We start from the raw sequence: 17152 nt of genomic DNA, 5'->3' as shown, positions 1-17152 counted from the left end.
CCTCCAACTGGCCTCATGCTTTGTGCCCTGGGCTCTTAAACCACAAAATGAAGGGGCTGGATCAGAACTAGAGCCTCCAGGGCCTTTTCCGAGGCTGACAACCCAGGGCTCCAAGTTGCCGATGAACACTCCATCAACTCGCCGGGGGCCGTAGGAGTTTCTAAGTCCCTGTGAGCAGGCTGCTTCGCCCTCCACCTCCTGGTTCCTTCAAGTTTATCGTGAGGCCTAGAGGACCAGCCCCACAGGGCGACTGTGCGTGCCCATGGGCTGAGTGCATAAGCTTCCAGCAAAACCCCTCCTCACATGCTCCCACAGGAGTCGTCCAAGTGACTGGGAGACAGCACGTGCCAGTGTCCATGCCAGAGCTCTGGAAAAATCACACTTTGGCAGCAGAGCGGGGCTCTCTTGAGGGCTTCTCTCTCCTGTTTCTCCCCTCCATCCAGCACACAACAAAGCCCCCAGTGCCAGCCTCCATCCCCCTTCCCATGCACAGCCGCAGAGATGTGGTGGTCTTTGAGTGGACCCAGGAATCTGCATTTTCATGCCCCTGTGCCGTTCGGGGCAGGGACTCTGCAGACCTCACTTTGAAAAATGCTGCTTCTGACCTCTCCCTGGTCTACACCTTTCTGGACCAGCACCAAGGCAAGAGGAAGGTGGCTGCTGCCACCCCGGGCCAAGGCTGGGAAGGGAGGAGAAGTAGACACATTGAAAATATGGCCCAGTGGGGTCATTTAAGCCCCTTTTCCCATTCTGGCCATAGACATAGAGCCACACCAGTGGCCGCAGCGGCCAGAGGGGAATTCGTGGCCAGTGTAGACGTGGGCGATGAAGGGGGGTGCTCCACTGCAGGTGAGCCTTCCCTGCTTCCGGAGGGAGGCGGGAGGGGTTGGGGAGGCAGGGGCAGAGTTTAAAACAGCAATCAACCTAATTATTCATGACATTTCACACAGCAGAACTTTATCTTCTTCAGGATGAAAGACTTCGCCTAATGGATCTGGAGAAGGTTTGATTTTAATGGTCCTTTTAACTAATGCTTATAGGCAGCCTGATTTCCCCTGAAAGGACAGTACATATTTCATCCACATTAATACCAAATAAATTAATTATGGTCATGGCTATCATGATGAATCCCAGATTAATGCAGAATGATGGGGCTCTTATGCAGTAATGATACCTGCTGGGGGGCTTCAGGGGCCTGCAGCAGGCGGGGCAGCTGCGGTTCAGAAGTCCCCCCTCCCGGGGACACGGTGTCACAGAGAGAAGTGGGGAGCCTCTAGGTTCAGATGGGTAACCCCAAAAGATCCAGGAATGTGGTGCAGCGGACTGCTCTTCTGAGGTGAGATCTGAGAAGGGTGCTGGGTGTGAGGGGCTGAGGCATTTGGCTTGGAAGGACCCCAGACATGTGAACTCCTGAAAGACCTCTTGGTTCTGTGGGGCTCAGGATGGGCTCTGTAAACCACCCCCGAGTCGTCCAAAATGGTGCATCAGGAGGGGCCAAGGCTTTCATCAGATTTTCAAAGGGGTCCAGGACTCACAAAAGTAAAGGTAACATTCGTTGAATAAATATATCAATGAATAAAGAACCACGCTTTTAGAGGCTGTGTACAGAGACAGCTAAAACCAAGGATGGAGAACAAAGTATACTGTCAGTCCTAGACAGTTCCGTACCTCCCAGAACACAAGTGAGAACCAGGCTTCTTTCACAACTGCTGTCTAACCACGTCACCTGTATTAAAGAGGCAGGCAGGCACTCAGCTCTATCCTGCGAGTGTGTGTGTGTGTCTGGGGGACAAAGAGAAAGGAAGCCTGTATATGTGTTACTAGAGTGTGTTTTCAAACGCATGTAGTTTTTTTTATATCCAGTCCAGGCCAATTCACAAAGCAGGTGTTCAAAATGAAACAATGCCGTCATCATGCTCACTGCAAACCCTCCCCAATGAACCACCAAAACTCCAGAGTGTCCAAATCCATCACTGCCAATGCTGGAGCAGAAGCAGCTCCAGAAGAACTAGAGTTTTCCAAAAACCAAGTCCTATCTTGTGGCCAAAACAGGGGGGCGGGGACAGGAGGAGGAGCTGGGTGAGGAAGAGGGCCGAGGGAGGAGGAGGGCTGAGGGGAGACTCCAGAACGGGACACAGACCCTCCAGCAGCCTCGCCCATGGAGAGGGCCACGTCTCTCTCCCCACTAAAAAGCAGACAGTGGCTTTCAGTAACCAGAAACCCAGTTGACACCAGAGCCCCAGAGACATGAAGGATAACGGGAGTATAAATTTAATCTACATACCGACAGTGATTCATGCACAAGGGTGGCAAGTGCACAAGAAAAATGAAAAATAAATGGACTTTCCCACCAGCGTTTTTTAGCAATTGAAGCAATTTTCCTGATTGTGGGATTTATACCGATGGTAAGTAGAGGTTGCTCCTTACTACCTTTCTCCCCTGGAGCATAGCCAACGGGACCCTCGCTGAGGGGACTGTGTGCACCCCCTTGGCCCACAGGGCTCCCCCAGCATGGCCACGAGGGGCAACCCTACGCCTACTTCTGGTCAGAGCCAGTGGACTGGGAATAAGGTGCTGTCCTGTGTGGGTGTGTATGCGATGAAGACACTGTCTCCGAGTTTCCTGATTTTAGACCAGCCAAAGTCACCGATGAGAAAGCCACGGCCTGCATAGGCCACACGACTTGTTCTGTGACAGACAATAATGAGACGGACATGGTTAAAATTCCCTGGTCCAGAACGAGGTAAAACTGTGAATTTGGCTGCTACACAGAGACGCAATAGTCTAACCAATCTGACCAAATTTGAAGGATGCTGGGGGTGGGGGCAGAGCTGGACACCTGCCAAGGAAGAGGCTCCCGAGGGATTTTCCAGGCAGTACCCCCTTCATCCCATCACTGAGCGCCTACTGTGTGCAGTGCCCTGCCCACTCGAGTGCAAACCGCACTGGCCTCGCTCACCAGAAGGACGATCTCTCTGGTCAGCCCTGCCTGGCCAGGCCTCCAGGGACAGCTGGTTTCCCCAGGGAAAGCAGCTGGAGCCGATCCAAACGACAAAGAAAATGCAAGGGAAGACTTGCTAATGGCTTACATTACTTTCCTCCTCAGACCAACATCACTGGCAATTCTCTCATCCCAGCCCAGCACGCAGCAGGTAAGCAACAGAGACCCACCGAATGAGTGAGTGAATGAATGCATGAATGAATGAATGCACGAACAGCAGTCAGACACTCAACATAAAATAACAGCAGCTCCTGTTGAAAGTTTTTCTAAGAAGGGAATTGAACCCGGTTGAGATGAGGCCCGCAGTTTACTGAAACAAGAAACTTCCCAGCCCACTTTGCTGTCATCAGCACACTCATTCCACAGATGTCTCCTGAGTGCCCAACCTGAAAGGTGGGTGTTATGACACCTTCTAACAGATGGGAAACTGAGGCTCAGGCTGGTGAGGCGCCAGCCACAGCTCACACAGGCAACAAGTGAGAGAACCAGAGTTGGCACTCGGTGCTTCTGCCAACACAGCTGGCACACGGCGGGCAGTAAGGCAGTAAACCTCCACTGAGAAGCCAGCTGTGGTGCCCCTACCCTAGCATGGAGCTCAGGTAGAGGGGCCCTGTCCCCCTCACGCATCCCCAGCTACTCTGAGCCACTGAGCAGGAGGCTCCCCGCCCTGCAACACAGGGGCTGCCCTGAGAGCCTTCACCGCAGGGATGTCCACCCCAACACTCCGACCGACCCTGCTCACCACCTTCCTCGCTCCTCCAGCCAGGTCAGCTGTGAGAGGCCTGGGCCTGCCGGCCGGGGAAACACGCCAGACATCACAGCTGACATTCAGGGGCTGCCCCTCTCCCCGGGAATGGGGCCAGGCCTGTGTCCTCTGTCTCACCCTCTGCTCCAGTGCTCAGCCTGAGCTCCCGTCCGCCTGTTTATCTGTCCACCCCTGCTGCTCTTGACAGGCCTGGCAGGACCACTCTCGAGCGCAGGGACAAACTTGGGGGTTTCCGGATCCTGCAGAAAGAGGGAAACAGGCAGGCCCTGCAGGCACCACACCTTCTAGAAACAGTTACACATAAATCCTATATCACTGATGTTCTGGCACACGCCTGATTTTAAGTTTGGTCCTACAATCAGGCCAAGTACAATATTCTGGTCACCAAAACACTACTCATAAAGCAGCTCCCATTCACCAAGCCCTACTGAGTCCCCCTGTGCTCACCTAATCTCACTTACCCCTCACCACCAGCCCTTGGACCATCCCTCCCCACCCTCCTGGGGCAGTCAGTGCCCCCCAACACTACCCCCACCCCTTGGCGAGGTTAGCTCCTGGCTCACCATCACTCTCGCTGCCCCTCCCGCCACAATTCGTGGTGACTTCAATATCCACACAGACAGTCCTTCCTGCCCTCGCCCTCTCAATCCTTTGCCCTCTTCTCCCGAAGGTCATGGCTTCCACCCTTCCTCAGCCACTCACTCCCTCGGTCTACCCCAGACCTTGTTACCAGGAACTGCAGCTCCTCCAGGAATAACTTCCCACCATCCCACTGTCTGACCACCACCTCCTGTCCTGCCAGCTGGCTCCCTGCAGCTCCCTGACTCCCACGATTCCGCAGCACGGCCGGGACCAGTTAATCCTTTTCACATCCCTCACTCCCTTGTGGCCGCGCTTCCCTCCTTACCCAGCAAAGACTCCATGGTTCATCTTACTGATCCCTCCCTTGCACATGCCCGCAATCCTGGCCGGCTCTCAGCTCTCAACCTTCCGCCTTCTCCACCCAGCACCGGGTGTCTGAACAGAGCTGAGGGGACATGCCACCTCGCTCACTGGGCTCACTTTATATTTATGATCCTGACCTCGCGAGGGCCTGGGAAACCACAATTCACCTCCCTGGTCCATTCACTCCCCCACCCTCCCAGATACCGTCTCTCTCTCAAGCCCCGCATCCTCAGTCTCAGCTCATGCCGGCTTCCTGTTTCCTAAGAGAAGCTCTCAGAAGACCTGCCATGCACTCGCGCTATCCCATCCACCCACCTGCCCCCGCTTCTCTCCGCTTCCTGCAGCTGAACCGTCCATGCTCCTGCTCAAGGCCGACTGCCCACCTGCGTACAGAGGCCATTCCTTCTTGCCTAATAAGATCATCCTTCCAGCAACTGCCCCCTTTGCCTCCTGCATCATTAATTTTTCCCTCTCTACTAGATCCTACCCAGCGGCATACAAGCATGCTATTATTTCTGCCACTTAAAAAAAACCCTCTCTTGACCTCGCATTTCCCTTCATCTAACACCTATTTCGCTACTCCCTTTAGAGCAAAACTCCTCAAAAGAGAGGTCTATACGCAGGGTCTCTAATGCCTCTGCTCCCATTCTTCTCCTGAATCCATTCTGATGGTTAATTTTATGTGTCAACTTGACTGGGCCACAGGGTGCCCAGATATTTGGTCAAACATTATTCTGAGTGTATCTGTGAGGGTGATTTTGGATGAGATTAACATGTGAATCGGTGGACTGAGTAAAGCAGATTGCCCTCCCCGATGTGGATGGTCCTCGTCCTATCAGCTGAAAGACTGAATAGAACAAAAAGGCTGCTGCTCCCACAATTAAGGGGGAACTCTTCCTGCCTGACCGCCTTGAGCTGCCACGTTGGTCTTTTCCTGCCTTTAAACTCGAACTGAAACATCGGCTCTTCTTGGGTCTCCAGCCTGCTGGCTTTGGACTAGAACTCAGGCTCTCAGCTCTCCTGGGTCTCCCACTTGCTGACTGCAGATCTTGGGGCTTCTCAGCCTTCAAAATCACGTGAGCCAATCCTTATAATAAATCTCTTTATTTAGAGACACGCACACATCTCTAATCACACACACACATCCTGTTGGTTCTGTTTCTCTGGAGAACTCTGACTAATAATACACATTCCAATCAGGGTGCTGCCTGCCGATGAACCCAGACTGCACTGGACAAGGTCACCGTGCCCCCTGCGTTGACAAGTCCAGAGGTCAGGTCTCATCTCCCCTGATGGCTCTCTCCCTCCTCCTCGGAACCCTGAGCTCACTTGGACCAGCTCTCCTGGCTCTGCTCCTCCCCGCTGGCAGCCTCTCCTCCATCTCCCACACCTCTTCTCCATCTACTCCACCCCCCGGGGATTTCACTCCCGTCCGCTGCCCAGACCTCTCCCCTAACCCCACACTGGTGTATCCCACTGCCTCCTCAGCCTCTCTACTCAGATGTCCAAAACCAAACTCCCGATATTCCCCAGAATCTGCTCTCCCCGTGATCTTCCTCATCTCAGAGAATGGGGATTTCGTCCTTCCAATTGCTCGGGACACCCCCATCTGATCTGTCCGCAATCCTCTTGGCTCTACCCAAGTTGGCCCACTTCTCCCCATCTCCACCACTGCCTCCCTAGTTCACGCCACCATCACTGCTCACCCACAACTGCCTCGTAACAGGTCTCCTGGCTTCAGCCTTTGCCCAGTCTGTTCTGCACACAGTAGCCACAGAGATCCTGAGCCAGACCATCTCACTCCCCTGCTCGAAACCTTCCAGTGGCTCCCCTCTCACTCCGAGTAAATGGCCTACAAGACCCCACACCATTCGGCCCCATTACCTTCTAGCCTCCTCTCCTGCCCCTCTGCCCATTCCACTCACCCCAGCCGCACTGGCTCCTCGGGCCCTGCACTGCTGCTTCGGCTTTGAGTGCTCTTTCCCCAGATAACCACAAGGCTCACGCCTGCATTTTCTACAGCTCTCCCCTCAAACGCCAGACCATCTCACTCCCCTGCCCGCCTTCTCCAGGGGGCATTCCTTCACCACTTCCCCCCAGCACTTCCTCGCCCCCGCTCCGAAGCACTCATCTCCAATGCATGTGCTGCGCGTTTCTCGTTTGTTTACTGTCTTTCTCCCTCCCTAGAAGGTGAGCTCCATGACAGCAGGACCTGTATCTGTTTTGCTCACTGCTGAATCCAGGGCCTGGAGCCTGGATATATGTGTCTGGCTCAGGATGTGTGTTTAGTGAATAAATAACGAATGACCAACGCCTGTGGTATGCATTAATACACGTCCCCCATTCACAGACGAGCAAACAAGTTCAGAGAGGGTAGGTAACCTGCCAAAGGCCTCACAGCCATAAACGGTGGAGCTGGGATTTGAACCGGCGCTCATCCTTATTCTTGGCCATTGGAAGGCAGTCAGCAGAGGTCGGCCCAGGCCCACGCCAGCCTCCCATGTGTGGGAGCTGCCACCACACGGTGCACCGTCCCGAGGAAACAAAATACTGCATAACTTAATTTTATGCTTTAATTGCTTGGCGGTGATTTACTGCAGGCCGTATATTTTTTTCCCAGCTGACACTTCCCTACATGTATTTCTTTTCTCTATCACCACACTTGACAGGTAAGTTGCTGATATTTACTGTTACTGTATGTACCAATATTTCCAACATATATCACCAGCACAGCCATGTCATGGGCACATAAAGTTCTTCCCAGGAGTGGTCAGCCTCCTCCAGACACAGACAGGGGCCATATTTGGAGAAGCCTGACACCAGAGAATGTGAGAGCCTCGGGGAGTGGGGACACAGCACCCCACCATGCACACACTCACACATACACCTCCCAGGCTCACCAGAACTGCCCCACAGGGCTCTGCTTTTTATTTGGGATCTTTAATATAATGTTTTTCTTTTTAATGAGCATTCAATATTATTTTGAGATGAATGCTACTGGAAAAGCTTTAGAACCAGTCCAATCCCCTCATTTAACACAGAAGGAAACTGGGGTCCAGAGAGGGATAGTGACTTGCCCAAGATCACACAGCTCAGTTAATGGCAGAGAACGGGATAGAACCCAATGCTCCGCGTCCTTCAGCCATGCTTGTCTCCTTCCCTGCTGGGGGTAGAGTTGCTTCCCAAGAGGCAGTGGGACATGGAGGATCCGACCCTCTTCTGCAAGAGTCCAGCCCACTTCCTTTAATTTTTGTAAACACTCATCAAGCATGTAGAATGCACCAGGCAATTTCACGTGAGCTATCTCGTTGAAACCACACAACGGCCCTTATACGTAGGCATTATTAGTCCCTTTTCACAGGTGGAGACAGGCTGGGAGCAGTCGACCACCTGTGCCAACAACTCTCTCCCTCCTTCCCACTCCTTCCCCCCAGGCACCTAATCTGCCCTCCTTCCTCCAGGCTAATTCTTCTCTGCCAAGGTGTTAGCTCAGCTCTTAGCAAATTACCCTGCACAGAAGAGCTGCCTGGGATGTTCGCTTAAAAGCAGAAAAGCCCTCCCTGACTCCTGATTCTGGGCCCAGAATCCACACTGTTAACAAGCCCCCCACGGATGATCCCGGTGCAGCTACTGCCTGGACCACTCTTTCAGAACCCCCGTGTAAGGGATGCTCGTGGCCCTCCTGCGGCATCTGCAGATTGCTTGCTGATTTTGAGTCCCTCAAGACCTCAGGACTCATTCTCAACGGTGGTGTGGCAGGCGCTGTGACAGGCAGCAGCACGGACCCCTCACACCACATCCCGGCTAACCCACTGTGCTCCCCCATAACGCCTGTCACAGAGCCCCACTCTGGTCTGCCGCTTCTTCTCAAGTGGGGCTTCCAGGAGCACAGACAGATCCCCAGAGCGACAAGCCAGAGACTGGCTCTAGCGGGACCCCCACGTGACCTCGGCCAGAGAATGGGCAGGAAATGAGGTGGAGCTGGATGGGGGCCCCAGAGTGCTGGCTCGGGAGTTTCAGGGCAGGAAGGCAGACTGGGGAGGAGAAATGAGGTGGGAGGGCAGCTGATGGGAAAAGCTTCCAGCGGTGCAGAGACGTGGTGACAGGGACCTGAGAGCGGACAGACGAGCGAGCGGGAAGGGAAAGAGAGGGCATTCTGGAGGTGGGAGCCGTGACTTGGTACCTGAATAGCACCAAGGGGGCAGGAGGGGAAGGAGAGAGAGGGAGGTGGAGCCTCAGATTAAGAGCAGGGGGCTGCCGCTGCCGGCGGGGGTGTTGGTCTCGGGGTAAAGAAGCGGCCCCACCTCCACTCGCACGTCACCCAGGTCCCTCTTTGCTCGGGGACCATGTTTCCACAGCCCAGATGCCATCTGACTCCCAAGCTGATTTGCAACCATTTGGTTCCAAACAGATTCCCCATAGATTCAGCCCAGAAAAGTCTCTGAGATGCAGGTTCCTCAGATGTCAGGCGGCCTCCGCCCCCAGGCTGGGCCGGGGGAGGTGGGCAGACAGCGGCCGTGCTCGGGGCGGGGCGGGCAGACAGATCAGCCACCGACTCATCACCGCCTGATGTACGGCCTGGGGTCCCAGGGGGAGCCGCGCGGCTAAGTAATTGCTTCTGCCTTGATTACAGGCCTCCGCAAATGACTGTGGGCCTGGTCCCACCAGTGTGTTTGAATCTTACAAATGTCCACATGCACAGCCACTATCTGGACCATCTGATCGTTACCTTAAAAGGTTTAATTTGCTTAGCGAGGGAATTAGACTATAAACTATTCAGAAATTATGGAAAGTCACACGTCAAAGAGACCCTCCTGCTGTGAGTTCCTTGACCACATTTTGCTAGATTGTGTGTGTGGCCCAGCAGGTGTGTAGTTATCAGAAATAACAAGTGGCTCGGCGAGAACAGGGCCCCACATTGGACCCACAACCAACCCCAGAACTGAAGGGGCCTCTTCCTGGAGCAACAGCATACAGGCTGGCTAGAGGCGGCCACAGGAGCACAGGCTGGGCCTCCTGCCAGAACTGGAACCCCCGCTCCGGGAAGCGAAGGCCGAGGGCTGCAGGTGCTGCCGCAGGCCTCTGACCCCACAGGGAAGGATGGCATCCTGTGGGGAAACTCATGATGCTCCTCACACCCCCCCATACCCAGGGGTGGACAGATGTTCCAACCTTCCCACCTGCTGTTGCCGCTGGACACAGGCCCCACCTCCTCACCCCAGGACTGCTGTCCAGCCCAAGGCCTTTTGTAGCCTCTGCCCCCAGGCCCCTCCTCTCCTTGTCTCTCCTCCCTACATAGATACACGTCATGACCTTCATAAGAATAGCTACTAATGATGATAACTACTAAGCACTTCCTTCGTCTCACTCAATCCTTGGAGTAACTCAGAAAAGTGGATATTTTTATTCCCATCTCTTTTAGAGATGGGAGAGTGAGGCTCAGGGAGGTCTGATGCCCAGATTCATACTGAGCCTGGGTTCAAACCCAGCGCCCGCTCCCTCTGAGAAGTCCACCTCGCAGAGACATGAACGGGGCCTCTCCCTCTGTGACCAGGTATCCTGTGGGCATCTGCCCAGCTGAGGGATGGAGGCCCTGGTCACGGGAGTGATGGGGCCAAGGGCACTAGTGAAGACCTGGCCCGAACCAGCGAAACCACCCTGTGGCTCGGCCAAGCATGGAGCGAGCCGGAGCTGAAACAGGCTGCTCTGAACTGCAGGGATAAATCAGCAGCCGGGGCTCCAAGGACACTGCTCACCTGCCCTTGGCAACAGTGCTGCTTGCTGAAGATTGACTGGTGGGGGAGGGGGCGTCGGCCGGGAGAAGCCTGGCCTCGTCTCCCCACTGACAAGTGACACAGCCGCCCTCTCTCCTGGTCCCCGGCAGTGCCCATCTCCGCCGGCCAGGCAGGGTGCGGGCCTCAGGGGCTGGGGACTCCCCCAGAGAAGATGACGTTTTAGACAGGAGCACCCTGGAGTGGCAGTCTCCCTCAGAACACCTCCAACTCTTCCCCACAGCACTCCCTCTGCCAGGCAGGTGGGATCACATACCCCTGGGGGCCACAGGTGCAGCTTGAAGCTCCCGACAAACCTGGAATGTTCTGGAAGGCTGTGCTTTACCTTAAAAATGTGTATGAATGTTGCCCTCTCTTTGATTCTATAGCTATGTTTGTTTTCATATTATAATAATCGCTGGTATGTTTCCCAGATCTTCATGTAAATCAACATGGCATCTTTATCCTATGGTTTATCCCCAGCCCACTACCGTGTGCCCTCCTCACTCTGCCAGGCTACCCCCACCTCCATCTGAGGAGTTCTAGGCTGTTAAAGGTCATCTCAACAGGAAGGTCTCAGAGCCGGGTGGGGGTCAGGGGTGGGACTTCCAGCAGAAGCCAGCGCAGGCCCCACCCGAGGGAGAGCCCTGACAGCTGGCCCTCAGGGCTGCAGGTCATGTGGCCACGGTCTGAGCCAGAACCCCAAAGATATTGATAAAGTCCCTAGCATTGTGCTGGACACAGTTTACACATTATCTTCCCATTTTATAGCAACTCTGTGGGTCAGAATGAGCACCTTTTAACAGATAAGGGAAGGAGGTTCAAAAAGGCCTGGTCACTTGTTTGCTGACAACCAGCTAGTAAAAGACAGGACAGGGATTCAACCAAGCTCCTTCTGGGTTCACTAAACCACTCTGCTCATAAAATAACTCCCTTTTGGGAAATGCTCCCTTGTGCCAGGTCTTCTAAAGCAGGCACCATTAGCATTCCCATTTTCCCTGATGAGGACACTGGAGCTCAGAGATGTTAAGGACCTTGCCTAAGGGCACCCAGGCGGTGCTGACAGAGCCAGCACTTGAACCAGCTCCTGGAGCAGAGAACCCGGCCTGTCTTCACCAAGCTTCAGAGTAAGGGAGTGGCTGGGCTTGTCCCACGACCCAGTGATGAGGAGGGGACTCAGAAGCTCTACTCCCAGACCCCTGTTCTCCCCAGGCCCCAGTCCCTGTGCAAAGAGATAGGGGACCTGCGGCGTGCTGGACACACAGTCCAGAAAGGACTTTGTTAGCAAATGCAATGCAAGGAGTTGTTGGCTCCTCAACTTGTGATTCAGATTGTCATAGCCTTGGACCCACGCTGCATTAATCAACTCAGGGCCTCTCCTCTCAGGCCTCAAAATTGTATTTCCTTTGGAGAAAGGGGAGCCAAGGACCCAAGAGGCAAAAACAGCAAAAGTTAGCCAATGCTACTGAGCAAGACAGAGAGTTCAATAGCCCTGAAAGAAAATGCAACAACCACAGAGTACAACCCTCCACAATACTTCTTTCTTTGTCTGTGCACACACCAACATCGCCCTCTGCTGCCAGGCACCAGTATTACCGTGTCTCACAGGCTGAAGGCAGGTGGCAGGGTGACCTCCGGCTTTCCCTGGGTGTTCCTGCCACTTCTGAGGTAGTACATACTGCCAGTGGGGCACTCTTCACATTACGGTCTTGATTTGCAAAACCTCACACAGAATAAAGGATGCCCCGTGGAGTTGTGCAAAGCAGTGGCTCTGCCCCTTGTTATGGGCAGAGATTTAAAATATTGATCCTGGAATTCAGAACCCCAGTCCTGATGAGTGAGGTCAATGAATCCCGCCCTCTGCCTCTGAGCAGGGCTATGGGGCAGGTGTCACAAAAGGACTGTGCTTTTCCTTTTTATTTTGCTCAAGGAGCACAGAGAAGGGATCCTTCCTGGCTCTGACCAGGTATCTTCCAAATCCCACGGCTGAGAACGTTCCGAGGTGTGAAGGGTGAGTTCAAGAGCATGGCGCCTGCTGGTCCTCTCACAAGGCCGCCACAGGAAACTCCTGCAGCTCAGGGTGAGACGAGGGGGGACCCGGGGTTCCAGGGACTGCCCTGCCCCTTCCTGCCCCGCCTCATGTTCTCTCTACTCACAGCGCCCCACTGCACATGTGCCCCGGCGTGCCATCTGAGAGCAGGTGCCTGGTGACGTTTAATGAGCTGTAATGAGGAGCAGACCGCTCGGTTCTGGGCCATATCACAGCCTGAGCCCCCGGTGGGCAACGGGTCCCACGACCCCTGGGGATGGGAGGTGAAGCCACTCTGACCCTGGACAACTCCCTCCCTCCTCGTCCTCACCTAGAACTGTGACTGCTCTACGAAACTGTGCCTGCAGCTGTGTCTTCCTGCACCGAACAGCCGGAGTCCCAAACAGCTGGGTGGGGCCTGACCGCCTGGAAATCCAAGTGTCCTCCCTGGAGCTTCAGAGCTGCCCGGTCTTCATGTCCGGTGCACCCGCCACTGGCAATGGGGAGACTCACTTCAGCTTTAATTTCTCTCCACACCGCACTCCCATCATAGAGTTAATGACCTGGATCCAGCACTGAATCTGTGGCTGGCTCCCCTGCTTTACAAAAGGCGCCACACTGAGAAGGGGTCATTCTATGAAGCAGAGCAGTCCCATGGGATAAGGAGAATAACTGTGGCTGAATAACGGGCTGTGCATTTCCCAGGCAGCCTGGGCCCCCGGGACTCGCAGGACATCGTGTGAGGTACAGAAGAAACTGGTCACCAAGGCGCGCCATAAATTCACTATGTAATTTAGTCTTTGCTGCATCAAACCCAGCAACGGCCTATGGGCAAGGCTCCTGGCCAGGTGTGAAGGCCGGGAAGAGAAAAACGAAAAACTAGCAAGCCTTTCCTCAAGCCAACAAGGAAGACCAAACAGGTGCATGAGGAATGAGCAGAGCAAGGCAGCTCAGGCTGAGTCCCCTGGGAGAGAGGAGGGAGAGGACGGCCACGGACTCACAGCTGTGGAAGGATGGGGAGACCTTGAGAGGGTGGACATCACCCCCGGACAATGAAATCGCCTGGGCCAGGGTGTGGAGGTGGGAAAATGCAGAGCATGTCTGGGAAAGGGCTCATTCTGCTGGGGGGTGTCGGGTACCCGAGGAAAGCAGTGAGCTAGGACTGGAAGGGAGGCTGGGCCCAGGGCAGAGGCTCTGATGGAGCTAATGCATCTGGCATGTTCTGTAGGCAGAGGGGAACCTGCTGAAGGAGCTGGAGGGAGAGGGTCAGGACTTGAGCTGTGAGGTAGGACGCTGGCCTAGTGGGGAGGCATGTGGGCTGGAGCAGGTGGGGGACCAGTCAGGAGTTACTGCTGAGCAAGGTCCTGGAAGGATCCAAATGAGGGCCGTGGCGTGGGGAGGCCATGGAGGCAGGGCGTGGGGGCACCAGCCTGAGTAACCGTCGTTGTTATTTCTCATCTTGGACTTATGGCTTGTAGGCCTGTAGTAATCCCTCCCCAGCCTGCACTCCAGGCCCTCTTGGGTCCAGAGCGACCCTCTTTCTGTATCACTACTTCTCCCAAACCCAGACCTACACCAGAGGTGCTGCCCCTCCCTTTCCCAAACCCGGAGCCAGTCAGTCAAGGTCCAAACACCAGACAGGGCCCAGGGAAATGCCAGGGCTCAAAGGAGCTTCTCTGGTGACAGAGCCCTACGTCTGCAGCCCTAATGGGCTCGGCCTGCACCCCACAGGCTGGACCAGCCAGAGGTCTGACCCAGGGACATCTCAGCACCCACCTGTCCCTAGATGGGCAAGAAGGCAATGTGGCCTCCTGCCTCACCCCTGGAGCTCACCAAGGCTTTCCAAAGGTACAGGGACAGACTGGAGGATGGTACACTGACCCTGGAAGCAGGGCAGCTCACCCTACTCCCAAGGCCAGGCCCGCCCACGTGCTTCCTCCTGCCCTCCTCACACACAGGTTCACATTCACACGTACGCACAGGTACACAGTGCACGTGTGTGTGCATGCGCACACACACACACACACTGAAATTCACCCCATCCAGGGGCCCATAAGAGCTGCCGTGGTGCTTGGCTAGGGCACCTAGGAAGGTAGAGGCAAACTCTTGTTGCCACTGCGAAAGGATCTGGTGGTGGGGACAGAAGTGCAGAAATGCCGGAATAAAGGAAAGAAGGTGAGGGTCAGAGTGGGGAAAGCAGAAGGAAGACTGGGAGAAGGGAGCAGAATACGGAAGGGCCTAGAGGAAGGGCCAAAGGCCAGTCCCGCGACTGGACCCCTCAAGGATTTGTTGGGTGTGCCTGTGTTAGCTCCCGCCCCTGCCCTCAGGTAGCACACATGCACAGACATGCACACACACACACCCACATGCGTGCATGCACATGCGCACACACAAGGAGAGAGCAGTGCACATTTGACCGAAGTGTGATGGTGACCATGAGTGCTGCCCTCTGAACACAAGTGGTTCCCAAGCTCACTTTCAGGTGCTTTTCAACTTATGTTGGACTAGAGAAATTGGAGAACCCACAGAAATTCAAATCACTTATTCCCTGCAGTTAAACCTTGGGGAGGATTTGGGAGAAATCGTGTTCTGTATCCACGCCTGCTATTTCTCCCCGCTTCTCCTCCCTCTCTCCAGAATACACAACCTCTGAAGGATGCCCGCCATCTCGCTGGGGCTTGCTCATTTGTGCCAAATGTTTCCAGGCCTTGGCAAGGCTCCCTGGCAGTCCCACCCACCTCCGTGCACCCCCATGGACCACCCACACTGGCTCCGTGTCACTGGCGGACGACCCTCACCTCCTGTTCTTGGCTTTGCTGTTGCCAGCTGGTCCGCGTCGGCTGAGGCACCAGCCTAAGTGCCTTGGGTAATATTCTGGGAGAGAAGTCCCAGACTAAATGCCATGGAAAATAAATTCCAGAAGGTCCCCTCACCCTGACCCAAAGCTCCAACAGGATTTTTTCTGATGGACCCAATCCCAGAATGAAAAATCCAGGTCAGTCTTAAGAGCTAACACTCAAGTGCCAGGCACTGTCCTAAGGACTTGACACATACTGACTCAGTCAAAGACAATCACAGCCCTCTGAGGTAGGAACTATTAGTATCAGCCCCATTTTATGGATAAGTAAACTGAGGCAGAGAAGTTAAGTGACTTGCCCAAGAGCACACAGCTAATAAATGAGTTCAAATCCAGTCAGAGTCTGGACTCTTAACCATCATGCGAAACTGCCTCTGCGTCATGTTTCCATTAAAAGCGATGACACTGACTGAGCCTCGCTAGACCTCTACCAGAAGCAACTCTTCTGAGCCTCTGAGGCTCTTGAAGCAGCCTAGAGAAACATAGCCACAGAGATTCCTCTACATTAGGGGAACCTCAAAGCATCCACTCCGAAAGCCTCGGGAATGACACAGCCAAGCGCCCTGAGGCACCAACTCACCAAGACAGAAGAGCATCTCCTTTTAGGGTTTGCAGGGATCTTTTGCCAGCCGCCCTGGAGAAGTCCGGCTCATGCCCTCCACCAGCTCCCCACCCCTGCCCCTTGCAGGGCTCAAGAGAGGCCGAGACCCTGGGCCTCAGGCAGTGATGGGGCTGGCGATCAGAAGGGGGACCTCAATGAGGAACAGCCTCTCAGCACGAGGATTCACCCCCCACCCCAGGACGGACCCCCCGCCCTTCTCACCCCACCTCACCACAAGCTTCCTACCACCACCACTGCATGGCGAGAGGCAGAGGGAGGCTGCGCCCCCAGTTCTGACTTACTTGAAGAAGTCCTCCTTGCAGTAGACGCTCCCGGCCCTGGAGAAGCACCTGTCAGCCAGCTGCATCTGGCAGTCTGCACACTTGAGGCAGGAGCTGTGCCAGTGTCTGTCCAGGACCTTCAGGATGAACTTGTCCAGGATATGCTGGTTGCAGCCAGCACACTGGGGGATCTCTGTGGACAGGGGAGAGATGCAGCATGAGCCTTCCATACAGCACTGCCAGTAAAACCAGGCCCTGTGTGGATGCCTTCCCATTCTGCCCATGGTGGGATAGGACAAAACCCAAACCCCCAGGCTGCCACATATGGTTGTGCAGGTTGTACACTGCACAAAGGTGCCTCATCAAGAGGGCAGGTGAGGGCTAAAATCCAATCCATGCTTTGCTGGCCTGGCTTTGGGTGGTTTTGGCCCAGGTGGGTTGCCTGTTTCTAAGAGCACCACGGGCTAGCAGCATTAGCTAACCCCATTTATGCCAGCTGCAATCCCACAGCCAAGCGGCCAGAAAAGCCCAACAGCATTCACCTGTTTCCATGACATTTTCACTAGTGGGTGGAATCTGTGCTAAAAACATCAGCAAAGTGAGCCCTGTCTAGGCACGAGCTCAGAGGCCATCTACCCTAAAAGCAAATGATTCGTGTGAGGGGCAGGCAGTGACCGAGGTCCACGTCTGCGGGTGTTCCTGGAGGGGGAATCTCAGTATTTTGAGAGAATCTAATGAGAGTATTTTAATGAACTGCAACAGACACCAAGGACCGGCTCGATCAACTTCCCCTCCTAACGTGCCTTCCTGTACTGCAGACGGGAAAGCCTCTTTTCCAGACTCCCTTGCAGCTCGGATTCTGAATGCGATTTAGAGTCTGCCAACCAGCTGCACTTAGGAG

General features: G+C 54.7%; 1 protein-coding gene across 1 annotated transcript in view; it reads right to left on the bottom strand.

Annotated features, from left to right (window-relative positions):
* Window positions 1-17152, bottom strand: part of LHX4 (LIM homeobox 4) — a 44141-nt gene that overhangs the window by 10388 nt on the left and 16601 nt on the right. Inside the window, exon 2 of the mRNA XM_004424974.2 lies at window positions 16273-16444. Within this exon, the coding sequence (XP_004425031.1) occupies window positions 16273-16444 (172 nt within the window). The remainder of the gene's footprint in view (window positions 1-16272; window positions 16445-17152) is intronic.

Source organism: Ceratotherium simum, chromosome 2, assembly GCF_057802395.1.
Source record: "Ceratotherium simum simum isolate JZ-2026a chromosome 2, ASM5780239v1, whole genome shotgun sequence".
Lineage (NCBI taxonomy): Eukaryota > Metazoa > Chordata > Mammalia > Perissodactyla > Rhinocerotidae > Ceratotherium > Ceratotherium simum.
The sequence above is the reverse complement of the archived record's forward strand: the minus strand, read 5'-3'. Positions and strand labels throughout refer to the sequence as shown.